This window comes from Trichoplusia ni, chromosome 9 (assembly GCF_003590095.1).
Source record: "Trichoplusia ni isolate ovarian cell line Hi5 chromosome 9, tn1, whole genome shotgun sequence".
In the NCBI taxonomy this organism is placed as follows: domain Eukaryota; kingdom Metazoa; phylum Arthropoda; class Insecta; order Lepidoptera; family Noctuidae; genus Trichoplusia; species Trichoplusia ni.
Genome location: NC_039486.1, coordinates 8,040,223 through 8,058,575, shown reverse-complemented (window position 1 = coordinate 8,058,575; position 18,353 = coordinate 8,040,223). Strand labels below are relative to the sequence as shown.

The window sequence follows — 18,353 nt, the reverse complement described above, 5'->3', positions numbered from 1 at the left end:
CGCCATCGGGCGGAAATACTTTGATGTAACCGAAAAAGAACACATCTGTGATACCTTTAAAAGTGCGCGTGTTGTAGCATCTTTACATGTCACCGCTAGATGGCGATGACATTTCATAGAATAATGAAAATAAAAAGTCAGACGGTTTTACAATAGTCAGTAGTTTCAATAGTACAATAGTTGCAGGGTAGGCACGTTATTTTTGCACTAATATTTTGTTGTAAGATTGCCTTTTTTTTTCTTTACTCCTTTGACTTAGGTTCTAAGCTGTCTGCCAGCTAACTTTAAGCCTGTCGACCATACCATAGCTAGGACTAACCCATTTGTAGAATAAATGTAAATAATTGATTAACTATATGCCCAGAAGGTATGCATGTAAAATTTTAGAACTTCTATTATGTAACCAGGAGCAAAAACGTTTAAGCCTTTATGCTAAAAAAATGGATTCCAGACTTGATTTTGTTTCAAGAATGCGTTAACAAACCTGTTAGCAACTCATTGTCATTAAATCACTTATAAAAAGTCATTTTAGTACCGTTTAGAACATTTTCTACAAACTACAATGCCTTTTCTGTTTTCTTTGTGATAGGCCCCATAAGTGTGTAGTGCTTGATATGGAAAACCTGACCAGTGGTTAGCAGAGATATAGTGATGTCCTCAACTGGTTTAATAGTTCAATCGTGGGGTTACCTGTAGGCTGCCGAATGTATGTATGACACCAATTTTTTCTGATGATTTTTTTCTATCGATGACGTGAATACCTAGTCAGGAGCTAATCAAACAGATGATCTATTCATTTAAAATGTTTATTCAACTGTTGTTACTTCTCTAAAACCTGATTAGGTATAATGAATGATAATGAACATCGCATTGTTTTACGAAATTATAGCGCTTTTCCTATCGTCTTCAGGCATGTCTTTATCATTCCACCCCCATACAGGGTGCGACCCATCTCCTGTTTTTTTGACACGTTTTTCTATAAGATCTTCTGAAACGGTTTTCAAACCGTATGCCCAACCGATTTTCGCCATGACGTCGATGAAAAACGTGGCAAAATTAAGCGAGTATCCCCCTAATTCGGCGGCTTTGTAATCCCATGGGAAAGTATGGTGATAGTTGTGGAAACCCTCACCAGAAGCGAGCAGCGAGACCGTCATATTTTCTGCCGGACAAATGCTTTTATCGTAGGGTTTGGTGCCATAAATGTGAGCTGCTGAATTAATGAGGGATATCGTGTGCACTGATACCAGGTGTCGCAAAACACCAGCTACGAAAAATGCAGTCCATGCTTCCTCTCCCCATAGTGTAGGAATATACGTCGGCACCATGTAGCAGATGATGAAAACCACATGAAAGTAATATCTGAAAATGATACGTAAGGTTTTTGTGTTTTTACAATCGGGCAAGAAATTATACCTCGAATTCCCATCACTCAACAAATGAAAAATTAAAAAATACCTACTTATTTTGTAACCGTAGTAATGGATCACTTAGTATGTCGCTAACGTCGATGGTGTTTCCTTTAGCGATGACATCTGGATGCTTTTTCGCCAACATCCAGCCTATTTGGGCGAAAAAGAAACCTTTCTTTGAGTTGTGGGGATCCGCATCTGTGTCGCAGTGCTTATGGTGCACGCGGTGGTCACGCACCCAGTGTAACACAGAACCCTAGAACAAGTATACGGTCAATGTAACGATTATTTAAAGAATGTAGAGGCAAAAGAAGATTTGGAACACAAACTAAAAAAGATTTCATAAATGCACACATTGTATTAGAAAAAGGTTTAGACTTAAGATCCTTATGCGATGCTGTGATAAAGTCTCACCTGATAAGCCATTGTATAGAAAAATAACAAAAAGATGCGCAAGGGTAGCTTAGCTTTGTATGCTCTGTGCGACCACAACCGGTGCACTCCAGCGGTAACACTAACAGATGAAAATACGAACAGCAAATACGCTGAAAGCAGAAAAAGTAATTTGAAAATACTTGTCGATCTGAAATGTCGCATTTGTAGTTTGTGCTAGATTCTGACGAACTATGATTCACTAGCAATAAAGAAAAATACATACCAAAAAGATTTGTCTGCCACATAGCCTTTGTAAAAACTAAACGAATAGCATAAAATGATCCGATGTGGGCAAGAACAAAGAATGTAATATTGCGCAAAGAAAGATTAAATTTAAAAGAAGGCACTGCCATTTCATCTATTTTGTTTCTACCATTCATATTTTCACTGCACACATCCATATTTATTTGTATGTTTTGGTTTCCATGCAACGATCGGTAACCGATAAATATAAAATGTTTTATTACACCTTTTAAGTTGCATAAAAGGGAAATGAAACAATATTTTTTATTTGTTATTTTATTGCACAATATAGGACCTACGAACATTCTCCAGGTTAATTTTTTTCTGGCCTATGATTTAATTAATCTATTCATAGTTCTCATATTTCTTATGATTATTTCTTTTATTGTACTCTTTTTACTATGTATGCGGCTTTGATTATTTTCTTTCTTTCTTTCATACATCCTTTTAAATAGTAAGTGTATACATTACATACACTTACCAAATTAAATAAGAATTGGAGACAGCAAGTCTCTTCAGGAATAGTTAGCGAATGTTTATTTGTCGTCCTGATTACGAGAAAAGGTAGTTCCATAATAAGATGGATTAGACGAGAAAAGAAGAGTTAACAAAACCTGTGTGTTGGACACAATTGGAAAAGATTGTTAGTGGACCCAAGGTCACGACTATGATTTTCGCACAACGAAGTAGAAGTAAGGTGTTAAATTCGTGTGTTAGCTAGAGGGTCACAGGAAAAAAGGATTCAGAGAGCCATTATCCGTTATCGAATACTTCAAACTATTTCATTAGGACAAGAGACGTGTAACAATTAAAATTCTATTCTATAAGACTAAATTCCCGTCACATACACGGTAACATGCTAAAATCTATCGCATGGTTATCAGTATAAAATGCAATATGGTTAACATACAAAATAAAAGATGACGTATATAAATTTTGTTTAATTGAAAATTTTTATAAAAATATATAACATCAGTCAAATTAATATTTACAAAATTATAGCACTTTTCCTATCCTCTTCAGGCATGTCTTTATCATTCCACCCCCATACCGGGTGCGATCCATCTCCAGTTTTCTTGACACGTTTCTCTATTAGCTCCGGTGATACTGTTTTCAAATCGTATGCTAAACCAAGTTTTGCCATTACATCAATGAAAAACGTGGCAAAATTCAACGAATATCCTCCTAATTCAGCTGCTTTGTAATCCCATGGGAAAGTATGGTGATAGTTGTGGAAGCCCTCACCAGTAGCAAGTAGCGACACAAGTTTGTTCTCCACTGGAAGAATGTTTTTATCGTAGGGTTTGGTGCCGTACATGTGAGCTGCTGAATTGATGAGGGCTATCGCGTGGGTTGATAGCACATGTCGTAAAACACCAGCAACGAAGAATGCAGTCCATGCTTCCTCCCCCCATAACGTAGGAATATATGTTGGCAGAACGTAGCAGATAACGATGACCAAGCGTAAGTAATACCTGAAAAAAAACACTCTTTTAAAAAAACCAGCACACGTGAGGCAAAACTAATGCAAAATAAATTGAAATACAAGTTGTCGTTTTTAGAAAGAAAGTTATAGATTTACAGCGCCATGAAGGGGTTTTCTCCAAAACCGGCTACATAGCTTTTAAAAGCTGATATAATATAAAGGATTAGAAATTCATCCAGTATTTGAACACGTCTCAAGTTCCTTTTCTGCAGTATTCCGATCATATTGTATCCTGACCTCTTAGGGCGCTAGCTAAATTATTAGCTATTCTAACTATTAAGTAGCTCTATTTTGTGACTTTATACCTGGTGTACAAAAGTTATATTTACTTGTGTTGGAATCGCAGCCAGGGATCGCTCAGTATATCGCTTACGTCGATTGTGCGTCCTTTAGCGATGACCTCCGGGTTTTTCCTTGCCATCGCCCAGCCAACATGTGCATAGAAAAATCCTCGCCTTGAGTTGTGGGGATCAGCGTCTGTGTCGCAATGCTTGTGGTGCACACGGTGGTCGCGTACCCAATGTAATACAGAACCCTGGAAAATATGGTAAAATATGAAATCTAGAACTTTTCACTTGAAATCATAAAGGAGAACATAATTCAAAAGTAAAGAACACAAAAAGAGCTATCGAGTTGACACGTACAAATTGATGGTTATAAAAATTACGTAATTAAATTACGTAACCAGTACGTATTAAAAACGATCAATTAAGGGGCTTTAGTGTAGTATAAAATTATTAATTAGGTAAAGAAGAACCACTCTAAAAGAATTTTCGGAGTTAAATTTAATTAATTTGAAATGATATATTACAGGTTACCTATAGCACTGAAAACAAATCCTACTACTATTATAAAGGCGAAAGTTTGTAAGTATGGATGTATGGATGTTTGTTACTCTTTCACGTAAAAACTACTGAATGGATTTGAATAAAACTTTACCACAATATAGCTTATACATCAGAATAACACATAGGCTACAATTTTTGAGGTTTCTAATGTAAGGTCGTAAAAAAACACATTTTTGCGCTTACATTGCAAACGCTGACTGAATCCTAGAAAATAGATAAAAGGCATATAGATAGATAGAAGGCAGGTATAAATTATAACTTATATCTTCTAACCACGCGGACGAAGTCGCGGGAAACAGCTAATCAATCATAATAACTAGGTAAGCTACGAAAATTTGAGTTTTGTTAGTTAAAGAAAAATTCGGAAAATTTATCAGATTCATTAATTTTCTGATAAAATTGATGTTTTATGAAGACAACATAAGTTGTGTCAGTTATATCTACTATACCCTTGATAAAATCAAAAAAGGAAAAGGTTATCATATACACGTACCTCGTAAATCATGGTGAAGAAAAATAAGAGAAACAAGCGCAAGGGCAGCTTGGCTTTGTACGCTCTATGTGACCACAATCTGTGCACTCCAGCCGTGACGCTGACATTTGATAATAAACCCAGTACATAGGCTGGAAACAGAGAGAAACTGATGAAAAACACCTATAGATCAACAACAAGTAAATTGATTGTACTCGAGGTTACATAACCTGATTTTTTTTTTCGAAAAATTACAGAAGCTTTCCTTCCTCGTTTAGATAAACATATTATACATACCGAAAACATTAGTCTGCCACATAGCCTTCGTGAAGGCTAAATAAATGGCATAAACTAATGCCACATGGAAAACAACAAATAGCACAATGTTCGGCCAAAAAAGTATTAGTTTTGGACGCGGCGACGCTTCGGCATCTGCTGCTGGTTCCATTTTGCCATTCACAGCTTTGCTGTGATTTTCCGTGTTTAATTTACATGATTGTTCAATTAAATTTTCTCCCGACATTCTTTTGACGAGGAGCTTACTCGAGTAGTAAATGTATAATGGCTAAGCAATCAGCCGTCTTGGAGTAAAACTTAGGATAATATAACCAAAATGAATGAAATTAAGGTACTCCTTAATGTCATTCATTATTCATGGTTATTCATTAATCATGATTTGATTCCAATTCTTTTCGTGGAAAGCGGACAAGTGCAAGTCTGACTAAAGCTGGAAGAGTTCCGTAACATATTATACTAGCTGTTGCCCGCGACTTCGTCCGCGTGGTTACAAGATACATATAAGTTAGGAATTTTTGAACGGAAGCCCTCGAAGATAAATAATTTTCCCCGTTTTTGCCACATTTTCCATTGTATCTTCGCTCCTATTAGTCGCAGCGTGATGGCTGCGGGATGGATATATAAAACTAAAACCTTCCTCGAAGAATGGTATATTCAACACAAAAATATTTTTTCAATTTAAACTAGTAGTTCCTGAGATTAGCGCGTTCAAGCAAACAAGCAAACTCTCCAGCTTTATATATTAGTAAGTATAGAAGTATAGATAATAAATACCTACATACATATAAAAAGTTTTTTTCTACACAGGACTATTTGACTGTGCTTTAATACGTATTTTATTCTTTTTACTGTTTTCAGCCTTCTTTGTCAAAGAGACAAAGTGAAAAAAAAACATAATCTTTGAACACTTCAAGAGTTTTGTTATGATACTCATGAGATACAGCCTGGAAACAGACGGTTGGGCGGTCACCTTTTTGGTATGGAACCCTAACGAATGGATAGCCAATACTAATTAATACTGAAGTTAATTATGTCACGTGCTATACTCGCTGTGACCGCGACTTTATTCGCGTAGTAATAATTACTAACGAAATCGGATAAGCCATTTCTGAGATAAGCGTGTTCAAATGAAAAGTCTCACAAAAATATTATACGGAAAATAAATTATTGTATAGGTTTAAGACTACGTAATTATTACTTTATTAAAATATATGTAGTGTATTAAGATTTCATTCGTTTACAATTTTATTATGTAACTAGCTGACCCAGCGAACGTTTTTTTGCCGAATATTTTTTTTTCTAGCTGTATGTATTTTAATGCCACATTATAAAATAAAAACAAACAATTTTTTTTTTAATGTGTGTTGTGTAATGTGTGTCATTAGTGATAAGGATTGCTCACTAATGCTCATTAGTGAGCAATCCTTATCACTTAGGGGTATGAAAAAGGATGATAGTTGATTCTCAGACCTACTGAATACGCATATACAATTTGGTAAAAATCGGCAAAAATGGTAAAAGTCGTTTCGGAGGAGTACGGTAACTAACATCGTGACACGGGAATTTTATATATTAGAAGAAGAAGATATAGGCTAAACTAAATATTGTATTATTAGCTAGCATTATATAAATATTAATAATCGTCAGACATCTGGGCCTAGGTATGCTCTCATCACGATCAATAGGAAATCTTTGAGCATGTGATCTTATCTTTGAAAGCCATACAGAATCTACATCTAGTGTATTCAAATTCATACATACCGCAATACAGTATCGACGTTACCTACTTTTTAAAATTAAAGGAAAATTAGGTAAAACACTGGAACGGTTTTACACCACGTTCATTTTAGATGATCAGTTAAGTGACGAAAAGAAGGCTCCAAGTCCCTGGTCATCTTTTAAATTCGCAATAAGTTTCTAAGTACTTTAAATATTTTTCGAAAGACTGTATTTTTCCTAATACTTTCGTTCAGAACTTTTATCGCCATTTTTGTATGAAACCTCACTAAGCTGACAAAATAAATCTTTTCTTCACAAATGAGCTATCGGTACACCTATCAACCACAAATAACATTTGGCTTATTCGAAATGGGTGGAAAGTTACAAAAATGACATTTTCTCCATACCTCCACGCCTTTACGTAATACTATCAAACATTTCCGGTCTGTTTATCACCACATACTTCACTCTATTTCCCTCCTTTTTTACTCACTTTTATTGCTTGTTTGACGTCGACGTTCTGGTTTTATTTTTGAAACTTTTTTTGACGCTCTTCCCGCTAAGCTAGCAGGCTCTTTTAGGGCAGCTTCAAACCCGATAACAATGTAATTTACGACTATAAAAACTAGGTAACTGGATCATTTTTAAGGACATTTAAAGACGTGGGTTTTTAATTTTATTTTGTTAAATCTATTAATTATTCATAGCATGAAAATACTTACCACCGTCTGGCTCAAAAATCAGGAAGCACAAAAAAAAATAGTGTAATTGTAATCATATGACCACATCAATTATATTGATTCACTGCATTATTAATATATTTTGTTTATTCGTTCGATTTTTCATGAGAAGCTACTTTGTTAGTTAGATTAAAGGAAAAAAATAAATTAAAATCGTTTAGTGGCCATGTATATATATTATGTTTATACTCAGTGATAGAAAAATGGAAATGTATGAATCGGCTTATTCATGAACCTACCCTAATATCTCATTTATTTTACTTCTTTTACTTTATTACTATTATTTACTTTATTACAAACGTCTGACCCCGACATGGAGCTCTTGCCCTTTTGCTGTACTTTTAAGCCGATGGTAAGCCTTGAGACGTTTTTGGCCATGGAATAGTTCGGTGATATTATTTGGTCCTTTTATCTTCAGCTCAAAGGAGCAAGAAGGAGAAAAACGCGACCGTTTTTACGACAAGTGAGGGAGGGCTCTTGTACCCACTCCTCGAGAAAGGAATAATGCTTGCAGAGCAAGCGTTAACGAGCCTGTGACTCTGGCTTGGGCAATTGTAGAGGACCCAGTAAAACAAATCCCTGCACCCCCTCAGCGTGGGTTAAAGTCACGGAAAAGATAGAAAGGGAGCCAAGATGAAAGATAGAGCACACCCTGAATAAGTAGACTGATTGCTATCTCATTCAAAATTCTGATTATCTGTGACGCATTGGCATAGCTACTTACTTATTTAAATTAAAACTATTGCGTTCGAAAGAAACACTTCTGGAATAGTCTTTACTGATTCACTTTCTAATGCAGTTAGGGTTCTGTACTCAAAGGGATCGAAGCCTTATTTTGAATATATCGTCAATCCGTCTGTGACCAGGTTGCATCTAATAAACCGTAATAATTGACATTTTAACAAAAATAATCTAAACATCAGAAAATATGAGTATACAAAATCCATGATTTCTTTGGCGTTGACGGACTAATTAGTCCGCAGGTCCGACCTAAACATGTCCAAAAACACGAATTTAGATGATGCATGATTTTAACTAGTTATATAACAAGGAACTACAAGTTATTTAAACTAATAAAATTTGATAAAATATTACTTTCAGTACCTCAATGATAACTCTAATATTTATTTAGAAAAGTCTTTATTACGATACGTCTCCTAGACGAAATATTTGAGTTTCAAGGAGTAACAATGCTTAGTGAAATATGGTATCTACTTAAAGCAAAACGTAACAAGGAATAAGTTTCTTCTATGGACACCAGCTTCTTCAAATTGTTATCAGGTCTTTTTTCAAGAAAACTATCGAAAAATATGAGTCACACTATAAAATTGTATGTTTTTTAAAGTGTATTGCATGCATTAATACCTTAAATATATAATGAACTTCCTACAACTGTCAAAAACGTGTTACGTTCACGTTTTATTGTAAAGTATGAGTCATATATTTTTTGTGGTCTTCTTGAAGGTTAGGTCAATTTCTCAGAAGAAAACTTTATTAGGTATTTGGCTACGCATTGCCATACACCGACACAAAAGCGCAGATGACGTAGCACGGCGGTTCAGATTTAGTCAGTAAAATTGTTACACTACCCATTTCCTTCCCCGAGGGAGTGGGTGTCCATGAGGATTCCACCCCATAACAAAAAAAGGGTCTACTAGCGGTGGCAAAGTCGGTGAAATATGTGATTTTTCCTTCTTTAGCATGAACCTTTTAAGGGTAGATGCCGCCTATGTTTGGAATAAAGTAAAATCAGCTGACAAATAAAACTATACATAGCGTAACATAGTTACCTACTGGTATTAATTTTATTTAAATTAACCAATCAAAATAGACATTACAATTTGCATAGTAGGTAAGCATTGCTAGTATTGGTGCAAAAGGTAAATAAGGTTACAAGAATGACGGCAAATGACTATCGGAAAATAAGTGAAACTGTAAATAATGTCATAGGTAATTACAAATTTAATAGATTCAGAAAATCTAAAAACCTACGTTTTTCAGGCTAGCCATTTTTATAGCTGTAAATTGCATTGGCATCGGGTTTGAAGCTACCCTGCTAGATTATCAGGAAGTGCCTCAAAATTAAGTTGTAAAAATCCAACCGAAGAATGAACAAACAAGAAAAGTGAGTGTATAAAAACGTGTGAAAATTAGCTACATTTTAATCGTCGAGTCAGTGGGAGCTTGATAATGATGTACATATGACCAGCCCAGCAATTATTTTTATCTACTTTGAAGAATAAAATGACATTGGAATGAACAAATTAAAACCTTGCTTTCAGCCTCATTGCACATGCAACGTAGTTTACAAATGGTAATATTTCGATTTAAATCTATACAATTTTAACTCCACCCTCAGGAAATAGAATTTGGTTTACAATTTCTAACATATTATGGTCAATGGTTCTTAATCCTCCAACTGTCTATTTCTTTACACATATCTATACTACTAACTAAATCGATTTAAGCTTATTATAGAACCCAGTCTGTCTTCAATAGGCATGTCTTTATCATCCCATCCCCAAGCCGGGTGACTCCCGTCCCCGGTCCATTTCACTCTTTTCACTCCTTTTCACACTTTTCTCGATCAAATCTTGAGACACAGAATTCCAGTCATACGCCCAACCGATCTTGGCCATTAAATATAATATAATATTGGACAACATTCACACAACGCCATCTAGTCTCAAATTAAGCAGAGCTTGTGTTATGAATACTAGACCACTGATAAACATACTTATATAGTTCTAAATACACACATATTATAGATAAATTACACCCAGACACAGAACAAATGATCGTGCTCATCACACAAACATTTGTCCTGGGTGGGAATCGAACCCACGACCTCTGGTATAGCAGTTAGGGTTACTAACCACTAGACCAACAGGCCAAATCTATAAATATTTTAGTAATGTTCAAAGAATACCCCCAAGTTCCGCCATTCTATAGTCCCAGGGGAAGGTTCTCCAACCGCCAATGACCTTTAAGGAGACTGAAGTGTCATACAGGCGATACAATTAAATGATGATGTCAACAATCACATGGTGACACAGTTTTTTGTCAGTGTGGTACTTAAAAACTTAATTAATTGTAAAGTCGTGCCTTAGAAACATATTTGTATTGTATTAAATCGTGTTTCTGATATATTAGAGTAAAAACCCAAACAGAATATGGTCACAATTGTTGGAAGCAGTATAAATAGCGTGGAAGCTACCACACATTACGAATTATTCGAGTATCAATAAAGATGGTAAGTCAGTCTTCTTCAGATAAAATAACTGCTATTCCTCGACTTTAAATAAGATACTAATTATCTTGTGAATTTTAATGACTGTCGCAGCGTTAGTGCATGATTAATGACTTCTATGACGTCCGAAACTAGTCAGACAATAAGATTGAGCAAAATTATAATCAGAAAGTCTTCTAAAGTTTTTAAAGTGCTTTTCTAAACTATTTAAAGAAGGGTTCGCTTTTAAAAGTTTACAGGATTTTATTCTGATTGGAATATATATATTTTCAGAGGAAAATATCGCTGCTTGTACTAATAGCCACAATAGCTGCAGCAATCGGCAGCCGAGATGTTCGCTCACCAGGTGAGAAATTCTTAATTTTGTAATAACCAACTTGTTACGGAATTGGTAAAAATAATTAATTCGTTATTATTGTAAGCTATGTTAAAGATCGGCTTCATCATCATCCTAGCCTTTTCCCAACTATATTGGAGTCGGCTACCAGTCTAATCAAATGCAGCTCAGTATCAGTGTTTTACAAGTAGCGACTGCCTATCTGACCTCCTCAACCCACTTACCTGGGCAACACGATACCCCTTAGTCAGACTGGTTGTCAGACTTTTAGCTTTTGACTACCCGTAACGACGACTGTTAAAGATGTCATAAATTGGCTGGGCCCACAATTTAGCGTGTCTTCCGAAAAACGAAATAGCTCGAAATGGCATAGATGGTCACCCATCTACGGACCAACCGATTCAAGTTTGGCTCAATCTGTGATCGATTATTTTTTATTCATCAAATATATTTATGTATATCAACGGTTTATGCATACCAAATGTAAAGTTTTGGACATGGTAGACAAAAGTAATTCCTCTTTACTGAGGATTTTATTTAAGAAATAACCAATAGCTATGGCTGTTGTCATAAACGTCAGAAAGACAAACATCAAGTACGCTGCGGAACATCGGCAGACAATTAACATCTACAATACAAAACAATAAAAATCTCCATAAATGTGACAAACTCAATAACTTCATTATGGACTAACCCATGTAACGTATGTTTGTTCTGTTGGTCGTCATCGTCGCTGATAATTTTTCCATTGCATCCGTCAATTATGCAGAGAGTTTTGCTTAGATCGATAGGCCTTTTTGCCTTTATGAGAGTTTGCAAACATGCTGTTCGGACTTCAGACTAGTAACGCAAATATGTTCTGATTTCTGACAATAACTAATACCCACTTGTACGGCTACACAATGGAACATGAAACATGGAACTACACAAGTAAACTGGGCAAGTTACTGCTTGCCAATACGATTTTGCATGTCGATCTGTTTGCAACAATTCTCCAACGAGCATAGAGGGATTCTCTTATTGCATATCGTAGATGCTTTATCTACATCACATTAAGTCAATATATACCCACTAATTTTGAAAACATATTAATAATGAAGCGCGATATGAAAAGATTTTCAATATAATCAGGAATTTTGCAAATCGATAAAACTCTTATCATCTTCCGCAGGTGGTAACGGCTGGCAAGGCAACAGTGGATTCGGCGGAGGACTGCCCTCTATTGGTGTTGCACGCTCTTCTAATGCCGGCTGGTCTGGCTCCGGAGGTGGACTGTACCGGTCTTCCTTCGGTAATGGAGCAAGGAGCGGATGGCGCGGAAATGCTGCATTCGGATCCAACGGCCGAAGACAAGATATAGATTTAAATGGAGGCGAAAGAAGACGTTCCGACAACGGATGGAAAGCGAGTGGCTTCGGGTCAAACGGTGGGCTCGCCGGAAAATATACCAGGTCGAATGCTGGGTGGAATGCCAATTTCGCAAATTTTGCTGAACCGGAAAGGCTAGATTCATCGAATGGTTGGGACAGCACTGGCGGAGGCTTCTCATCCAACGGCTGGCAGTCCTCGAGCTGGTAGAACGCAGAAAAGTGCATTTGATACTGAGTGCCGTTCTATTTTTCTTCCTGTTTGCCTGTTTAGACAATTAACCGGACCTTTCTGTATAAATGACAATGATATTTAAAAAGCATCCATTAAAATAAATTTGAATATTCATTTCATGCTTTTAATACTACCCCACATAAAAAAGTACAATAGGTGATATTCCTGCGTATATAAAAAAATGAAATCGCTGCAGATTTTACTTGAAATGTTTGTTTTCCATTGATACACGGAAAAGGCGGAGTGCTGTACATTGGCAGACTTAGTCGATAACGACATAATTGCCTAGCTATTGAAACAAAGGTAATAGAACAGTGCTCATGACAAACTAGATAATTCCTACTTATTATAGATGGAAAGAAGAAAATATATATTTCGAAATTATCAAATACCCAATTTAAACATATCTTTAGAAATAAGAAAGTTTTAATTACAATAGTTTGAGTAATAACATCAATTTTACTTTAATCACATCAGATAACAAAAAATGTTGCGGTACACGTACGAAGTTATAATTATTAGGAACAACAAGGCAAAGTAGAAAACATCGGATCGAATATGTTCAAACGGAGGTTCTTAACAAAAATACTTAGAAAAATAAAACGTTTGCAGTAAAATTGGGTCAGTGGGTAGGGTCAGATTTATAATAACCACTTAATCTGTGTCTGCAAAAATAGTACCTACTAATATCCCACTCTTGAGAACTGGCCATTTTTTATATTGAGAAGGTTGGAAATACATCACCACGTTTGGTCGCTGCGATTAAAATACTTTAAATCCAGGTTTCCTCACCACGTTTTCTTTCTTACCATTTGACAGTGGCTTTATTAAAAAAATGTTAATTAATTATTGAACCTTTAACTTTAATTGATTGTACTCATAAGGCCGAAAAAGACACGGTACTTGCGCTGGAAACGCTGCACCTTGTGCATTCAAAACTATTCATGGAACCGCAAAGCCAACGGGACCGACAAACGCAACTCCATATTTTAAAATTATGGAACTGCGGTTTACGGAATACAATATTTTAAAATACAATACCCTGCAGAATTTATCAGTATAAATGTTGGCAGTAAGAATTTGGGTTTAATAGTGTCTGCAACATAAATACAGGCTTATTAGGAATAATTTTCACAAGAAACAATATGAATCATAACTTTTACAGTGTTTGTTAGACCACTAGCTACGGAGTTTTGCCAGCAATCATAATGAAAACAAAGGTAGGTCCAAAAAATACGTAGATATGATATAAGGGGGCTAAGCGTAAATTTGAATGTTTTAGTTTGATAAGTGATATAATTATCTAAACCTAGCACTATACTCATGGAAATTTTCTTTGCAGATAAGTTACGTCCTGTATTGTTTTGGTTCACAGTACGTTGACCCTGATGAGTGTTCGAGACTAGTCAACTTAATCACCGACCCATTCCGCTACATTGGACTATCATCTTACTCTTCAGTATACAAACTGCACTGGGCTGCTAAAGTTTCTATCTTCTGTTTCTTAGTGTCCTGCGTGCTACAAGTTGTTACTTTGTTCACAGCAAATAACGACCCCGATAAATTGTTTGAATGCTTTAGCATCCTATCCTTTTGCGGCATGGGACTGTTAAAACTCCACTCGTTGTGTAAATATCATAAGGGCTGGCACTTCCTTCTGAACCAAATATCAAGCTTAGAGAACCAACAGTTGCAGGCAAAGCCGTCACCCTTAGAGTATCAGTCGAATAACGACGAAAATATCAACTTTTCTGATTACATTAACGTTTATACAAACAAGTTTAAGACTGCATCGACAATATTGATTAAAATATACTTTTTTACTGCAACTTTGTTCATATTGTCACCGTTTATTGAACAAATTTTATGTAAGTTGATAGAAAGTATGGAATGCGTGACATACCCTCACATACTGCCATGCTGGTCACCTCTCGATGATATCACGTTCATTGGCTACCTGATAACTGTTGTATCTGAATGTTTGGCCGCTGCTTATTGCGTTTCTGTGCATTTAGCGTTTGACTTGATGTCTTTTGGAGTCATGATATTCGTTTGCGGTCAATTTTCTTTGCTTCGCGAGTACAGTTCGTTAATAGGGGGGAAGGGAAAGAAGTGTAATCTATCGAAGAAACGGGATGACCGAGCTCACTTCAGAATTAAACAATGTCACCACACCAACTTCATACTAGTGAAGTATGTTTGAATTGTATTTAATATTTAAAGTTTTAGATTGCGTTGACTAACATTTAACTATTTCTGGTAATGTTTTCTCAGATCCATCACAGAACTGGACAAATTGTTGGTAAACATTATTGGAGTTTACTTCTTTGTGGCCACACTGACCCTATGTTCTGTAGCAGTCAGACTGCAAACGGTAAGATTATATAATACTAGCTTTCCCGGCGGACTTCGTACCGCCTTAGAGTCGATGATAATATTGCTGATTGTTTTTAAGTAATCATTTTAAGTTGTATATAGGTTGTAAATAAGAAACACATGATTTAATAATATTGCCGATTGAATTAGTTTTTTATGCTAATCGCGTCCCTTCAGCAAGATCGCAACCACCTTCATATACATCTACTGCAACTTAGAGCCAAACTCATGGGTGCTGCCAATAGACATCTAGTTTATTTTTGATTTTGACTACCATTCCCCGATTTAATGGTACCACCTTCATGTATTACTGCTACCTGGTCTACTGGTAATCCCCTCATGACTTCTACCTACTCTAAGGTCCCACCCTACTCCCACGCGTACAGTGCCTGCTACCCAGCTACAACCCTCATGAAATACTACTATCTGATCTCCTGGTATCACCCTAATGAACTACGGCTACGTGCTCTCCTGGTACCGCCCTCGTGCTCCCCAGCTTATTCCAAGCCTGATTCTTTTTTGTTATACCACGTTTTATAGTGACTGACGTTTCATGTCAAGTCACACGGGAACGCTGTCGAACGGGATAAAAAGTATCCTATGTCCGTCTCCTGGCTCTAAGCTACCTCCCTACCAATTTTCAGCCAAATCTGTTCTGCCGTTCTTGAGTTATAAGTGGTGTAACTAACACGACTTTATTTTATATATATAGATAATTGAACTCCCCTGCACTAACGTGATAAAAATACTTACATACCTCATAGTTGAAAAACTTGATTTTGAAGTAAACACTCGATGTTCAAGACTTCGTTTGAGCAATTTCAAATTTTGTTTTTAATGTTTTAGGAAGTCATGGGCCCCATGCAGCTGGTGTCACTGATACAATACATGTGCGCCACTCTTACACAGCTCTTTGTGTTTTGCCGTTTCGGAGACGCCGTCATGAACGAGGTAAAAACGTAAAACAATATAATTTTGTTAACCGAAGTATTTATAACAAGGTGTTTGTTATTGGATGCTAACGGCATTGGATTTTTTTTTTAAAGAGACCAAATTACGTTAACAAACATTGCATATATCGGTATGACGTTGTTTTTTAGTTATTTTTAAACTTGACACCTGTAGGATGCATAGGCTGGTATTATTATCTACCATTATTAATTGTGAGGTTAAAATATTTTTTATAATGTAATTCGGTTTTTAAAAAGCAGTATAGAAAAAAAGGATGGAAAGAATTTTAACCTAAAAAAAGTAAGTAGTCATATCTTATTAGATACATTTACAATGCTATGAGTATTTAATAGGTATTTATTTTCTTTTTCATTTACTTACATTCTTAACTACTACTGACTTTCTTTGAACTCATTACGTAATTATTCAGAAGTTAATATGAGTACTACGAATACGCTAATTCCGTTAAAAAATAAACCTTCATTTAAACATACGGAGTATACGTACATAGAATTTGCCCGTCTGAAGAGTAAACGCGTTTTAATTATCCTAAATTTAGAAAACCGTAATAAATAAAATGAACAACTTCAAATTATAGATACGAATTGAAGTTCGAATTAACCTCTTAACCCCTAAAACGTGAACATTTCATTAATTCAATGCCGTGATTATTTATGTAGAGTTCATTGAGTATGGGTCAAGGTCCTTATGCTGCCGCCACGTGGTGTCTTAGTCCCCGCATCAGAAGAGACTTGGCCATCCTCAGCGCCAGTATGATGCGCCCGCGACGGTTACGCGCCGGACCCTTTAGCTATTTGGATTTGCCCTCATTTATACAGGTCAGTTCAACACAAAAAACAACTAGACAGTCTTAAAATCGTTGTCCACTTTTCAACTTGTTGAAGTGCAAAAAAAATATCCAGGTGGTAGGTAGTTTTAGCAACAAGAGTCGGTTATCGGAATCCAATTAATTAGGTGACAAACCATTTTTGTATCAATAGCATAACATCAACTCATAGAATATGTTTGTGTACCTACAGTTGTTTTGAATAGCTGATAATAAACACTTTTTTGCCGAATATATTTTCCCTGGCCTGTCAAATCCACCACTCCACAAGAAATTTCTAGCATTATGTAATATTGAAACGATATTTGACTTAAAAGCTAGATCAAGAACTCAGAGGTAAATCGGTATGGAAAAGTTTGTTAAAATTAAGTTTTTTTTGGTAATATATAGTCTATTAGGTGATGCAACGGTTTACTCACACGTATTTATCGAATATCGGGAGTGCCCGACCAGTTTCGGACCCAACCGGAGTCCCTAATCATGAGCTCATGCTGACAGGGCGGGGGGTAATGCGAGTAACATCAGAAAAGACTGAAAAATATTCCAATACCATCATTGTTGCCTCACGTAAACATAGCACAGTTTGTACGAAAATGTGTAATATTTCATAACAATATCATTTAACAGGTCATCCGCACCGCCTACAGCTATTACGCTGTACTGGGAAAAAGAGGGCAGTAAGCTGACTTCAATTTCCTCATGATTACCTAATAAGTGCACAATTTGCGTCACAGAATACGTAGGTACTTGAAACAGGTGTTTAGATAATAGACAAGTAAAAATAAAATTAGGTATGGTAATGATTGACAGTCATTACACCCAGATAATGCCCGCTTTTTGGTTTTGGGTAAGGCACGCACGCACGGCTCGGTGGTAAAGGAAAGAGAAGTGCTACACCGCGCGGTCTGGTAGAGCGCGTAGCTTAGGCACATGGATAATTCTATGGTAGACACCAACTGGCTGTTATTAACACATTTTTGACAGTCGATACTTTGACAACCAGTCTAAGGGATATCGTCTTACCCAGGTAACTGGGTTGAGGTCAGATACGCATTCGCTGCTTGTAAACCACTGGAACCTACTTAGCAGCATCCGGTTAGTCTGGAAATCCGACCCCAACATAGTTGGATTAAAGCTACGACGATGATGATGGTTAGGCAAGATTTTAGTAGGTCCCTATACCCAGTATATCCCAAGTTTCAAAGGGCTAATTTAAACAAATAATAGTTCTGCTGATGTCAAGGAAGGTCAAGATTATCAGGCAACACCTGATAATCCTATCCAGTTGAGCGAACTGAGGACATAGCTTCGATGAAAAACCAAATAAATACAATTATA

The 18,353-nt window shown here is 36.2% G+C and overlaps 3 protein-coding genes and 1 long non-coding RNA gene across 6 annotated transcripts; 2 read left to right on the top strand and 2 right to left on the bottom strand.

Annotated features, from left to right (window-relative positions):
- Positions 1–813: 813 nt before the first annotated feature.
- On the bottom strand, positions 814–2,227 carry LOC113497497 (acyl-CoA Delta(11) desaturase-like). Its single transcript, XM_026877063.1, has 3 exons — positions 1,827–2,227; positions 1,463–1,668; positions 814–1,362 (listed from the first exon to the last, which is right to left on the bottom strand). Exons 1-3 carry the CDS (start codon positions 2,007–2,009, stop codon positions 876–878), a joined length of 876 nt encoding a protein of 291 aa, XP_026732864.1. The 5' UTR covers positions 2,010–2,227; the 3' UTR covers positions 814–875.
- Positions 2,228–3,016: 789 nt separating this feature from the next.
- Positions 3,017–16,058, bottom strand: LOC113497105 (acyl-CoA Delta(11) desaturase-like). 2 transcript variants are annotated; one of them, XM_026876490.1, is made up of 4 exons: positions 15,975–16,058; positions 4,918–5,048; positions 3,906–4,111; positions 3,017–3,565 (listed from the first exon to the last, which is right to left on the bottom strand). In XM_026876490.1, exons 2-4 carry the CDS (start codon positions 4,927–4,929, stop codon positions 3,079–3,081), a joined length of 705 nt encoding a protein of 234 aa, XP_026732291.1. In that variant the 5' UTR covers positions 4,930–5,048; positions 15,975–16,058; the 3' UTR covers positions 3,017–3,078. The 2 variants fall into 2 exon arrangements, with proteins under 2 accessions (XP_026732291.1, XP_026732290.1); XM_026876489.1 differs by lacking the exon at positions 15,975–16,058 and adding an exon at positions 5,194–5,690.
- LOC113497111 lies at positions 11,790–12,955 on the top strand. 2 transcript variants are annotated; one of them, XR_003400869.1, is made up of 2 exons: positions 11,790–11,942; positions 12,411–12,955. It is a non-coding gene; the product is annotated as an uncharacterized LOC113497111 (long non-coding RNA). The 2 variants fall into 2 exon arrangements; XR_003400870.1 differs by having other exon boundaries at positions 11,794–11,937.
- On the top strand, positions 14,151–18,276 carry LOC113497110 (odorant receptor 13a-like). Its single transcript, XM_026876495.1, has 5 exons — positions 14,151–15,034; positions 15,116–15,215; positions 16,064–16,168; positions 16,849–17,007; positions 17,643–18,276. Exons 1-5 carry the CDS (start codon positions 14,442–14,444, stop codon positions 17,694–17,696), a joined length of 1,011 nt encoding a protein of 336 aa, XP_026732296.1. The 5' UTR covers positions 14,151–14,441; the 3' UTR covers positions 17,697–18,276.
- Positions 18,277–18,353: the final 77 nt, after the last annotated feature.

Coding starts and splice junctions, on each gene's coding strand:
- LOC113497110 (XM_026876495.1), top strand. CDS start 14,442: ATGGGACTGTTAAAACTCCACTCGTTGTGTAAATATCATAAGGGCTGG. Junction 15,035..15,115: donor ACCAACTTCATACTAGTGAA/GTATGTTTGAAT, acceptor ATGTTTTCTCAG/ATCCATCACAGAACTGGACA. Junction 16,169..16,848: donor GAGACGCCGTCATGAACGAG/GTAAAAACGTAA, acceptor TTATTTATGTAG/AGTTCATTGAGTATGGGTCA.
- LOC113497497 (XM_026877063.1), bottom strand. CDS start 2,009: ATGCGACATTTCAGATCGACAAGTATTTTCAAATTACTTTTTCTGCTT. Junction 1,669..1,826: donor TCTATACAATGGCTTATCAG/GTGAGACTTTAT, acceptor TACTTGTTCTAG/GGTTCTGTGTTACACTGGGT. Junction 1,363..1,462: donor TTACTACGGTTACAAAATAA/GTAGGTATTTTT, acceptor TATCATTTTCAG/ATATTACTTTCATGTGGTTT.
- LOC113497105 (XM_026876489.1), bottom strand. CDS start 5,419: ATGTCGGGAGAAAATTTAATTGAACAATCATGTAAATTAAACACGGAA. Junction 5,049..5,193: donor GTGGCAGACTAATGTTTTCG/GTATGTATAATA, acceptor CTCTGTTTCCAG/CCTATGTACTGGGTTTATTA. Junction 3,566..3,905: donor TGGCTGCGATTCCAACACAA/GTAAATATAACT, acceptor GTTTTTTTTCAG/GTATTACTTACGCTTGGTCA.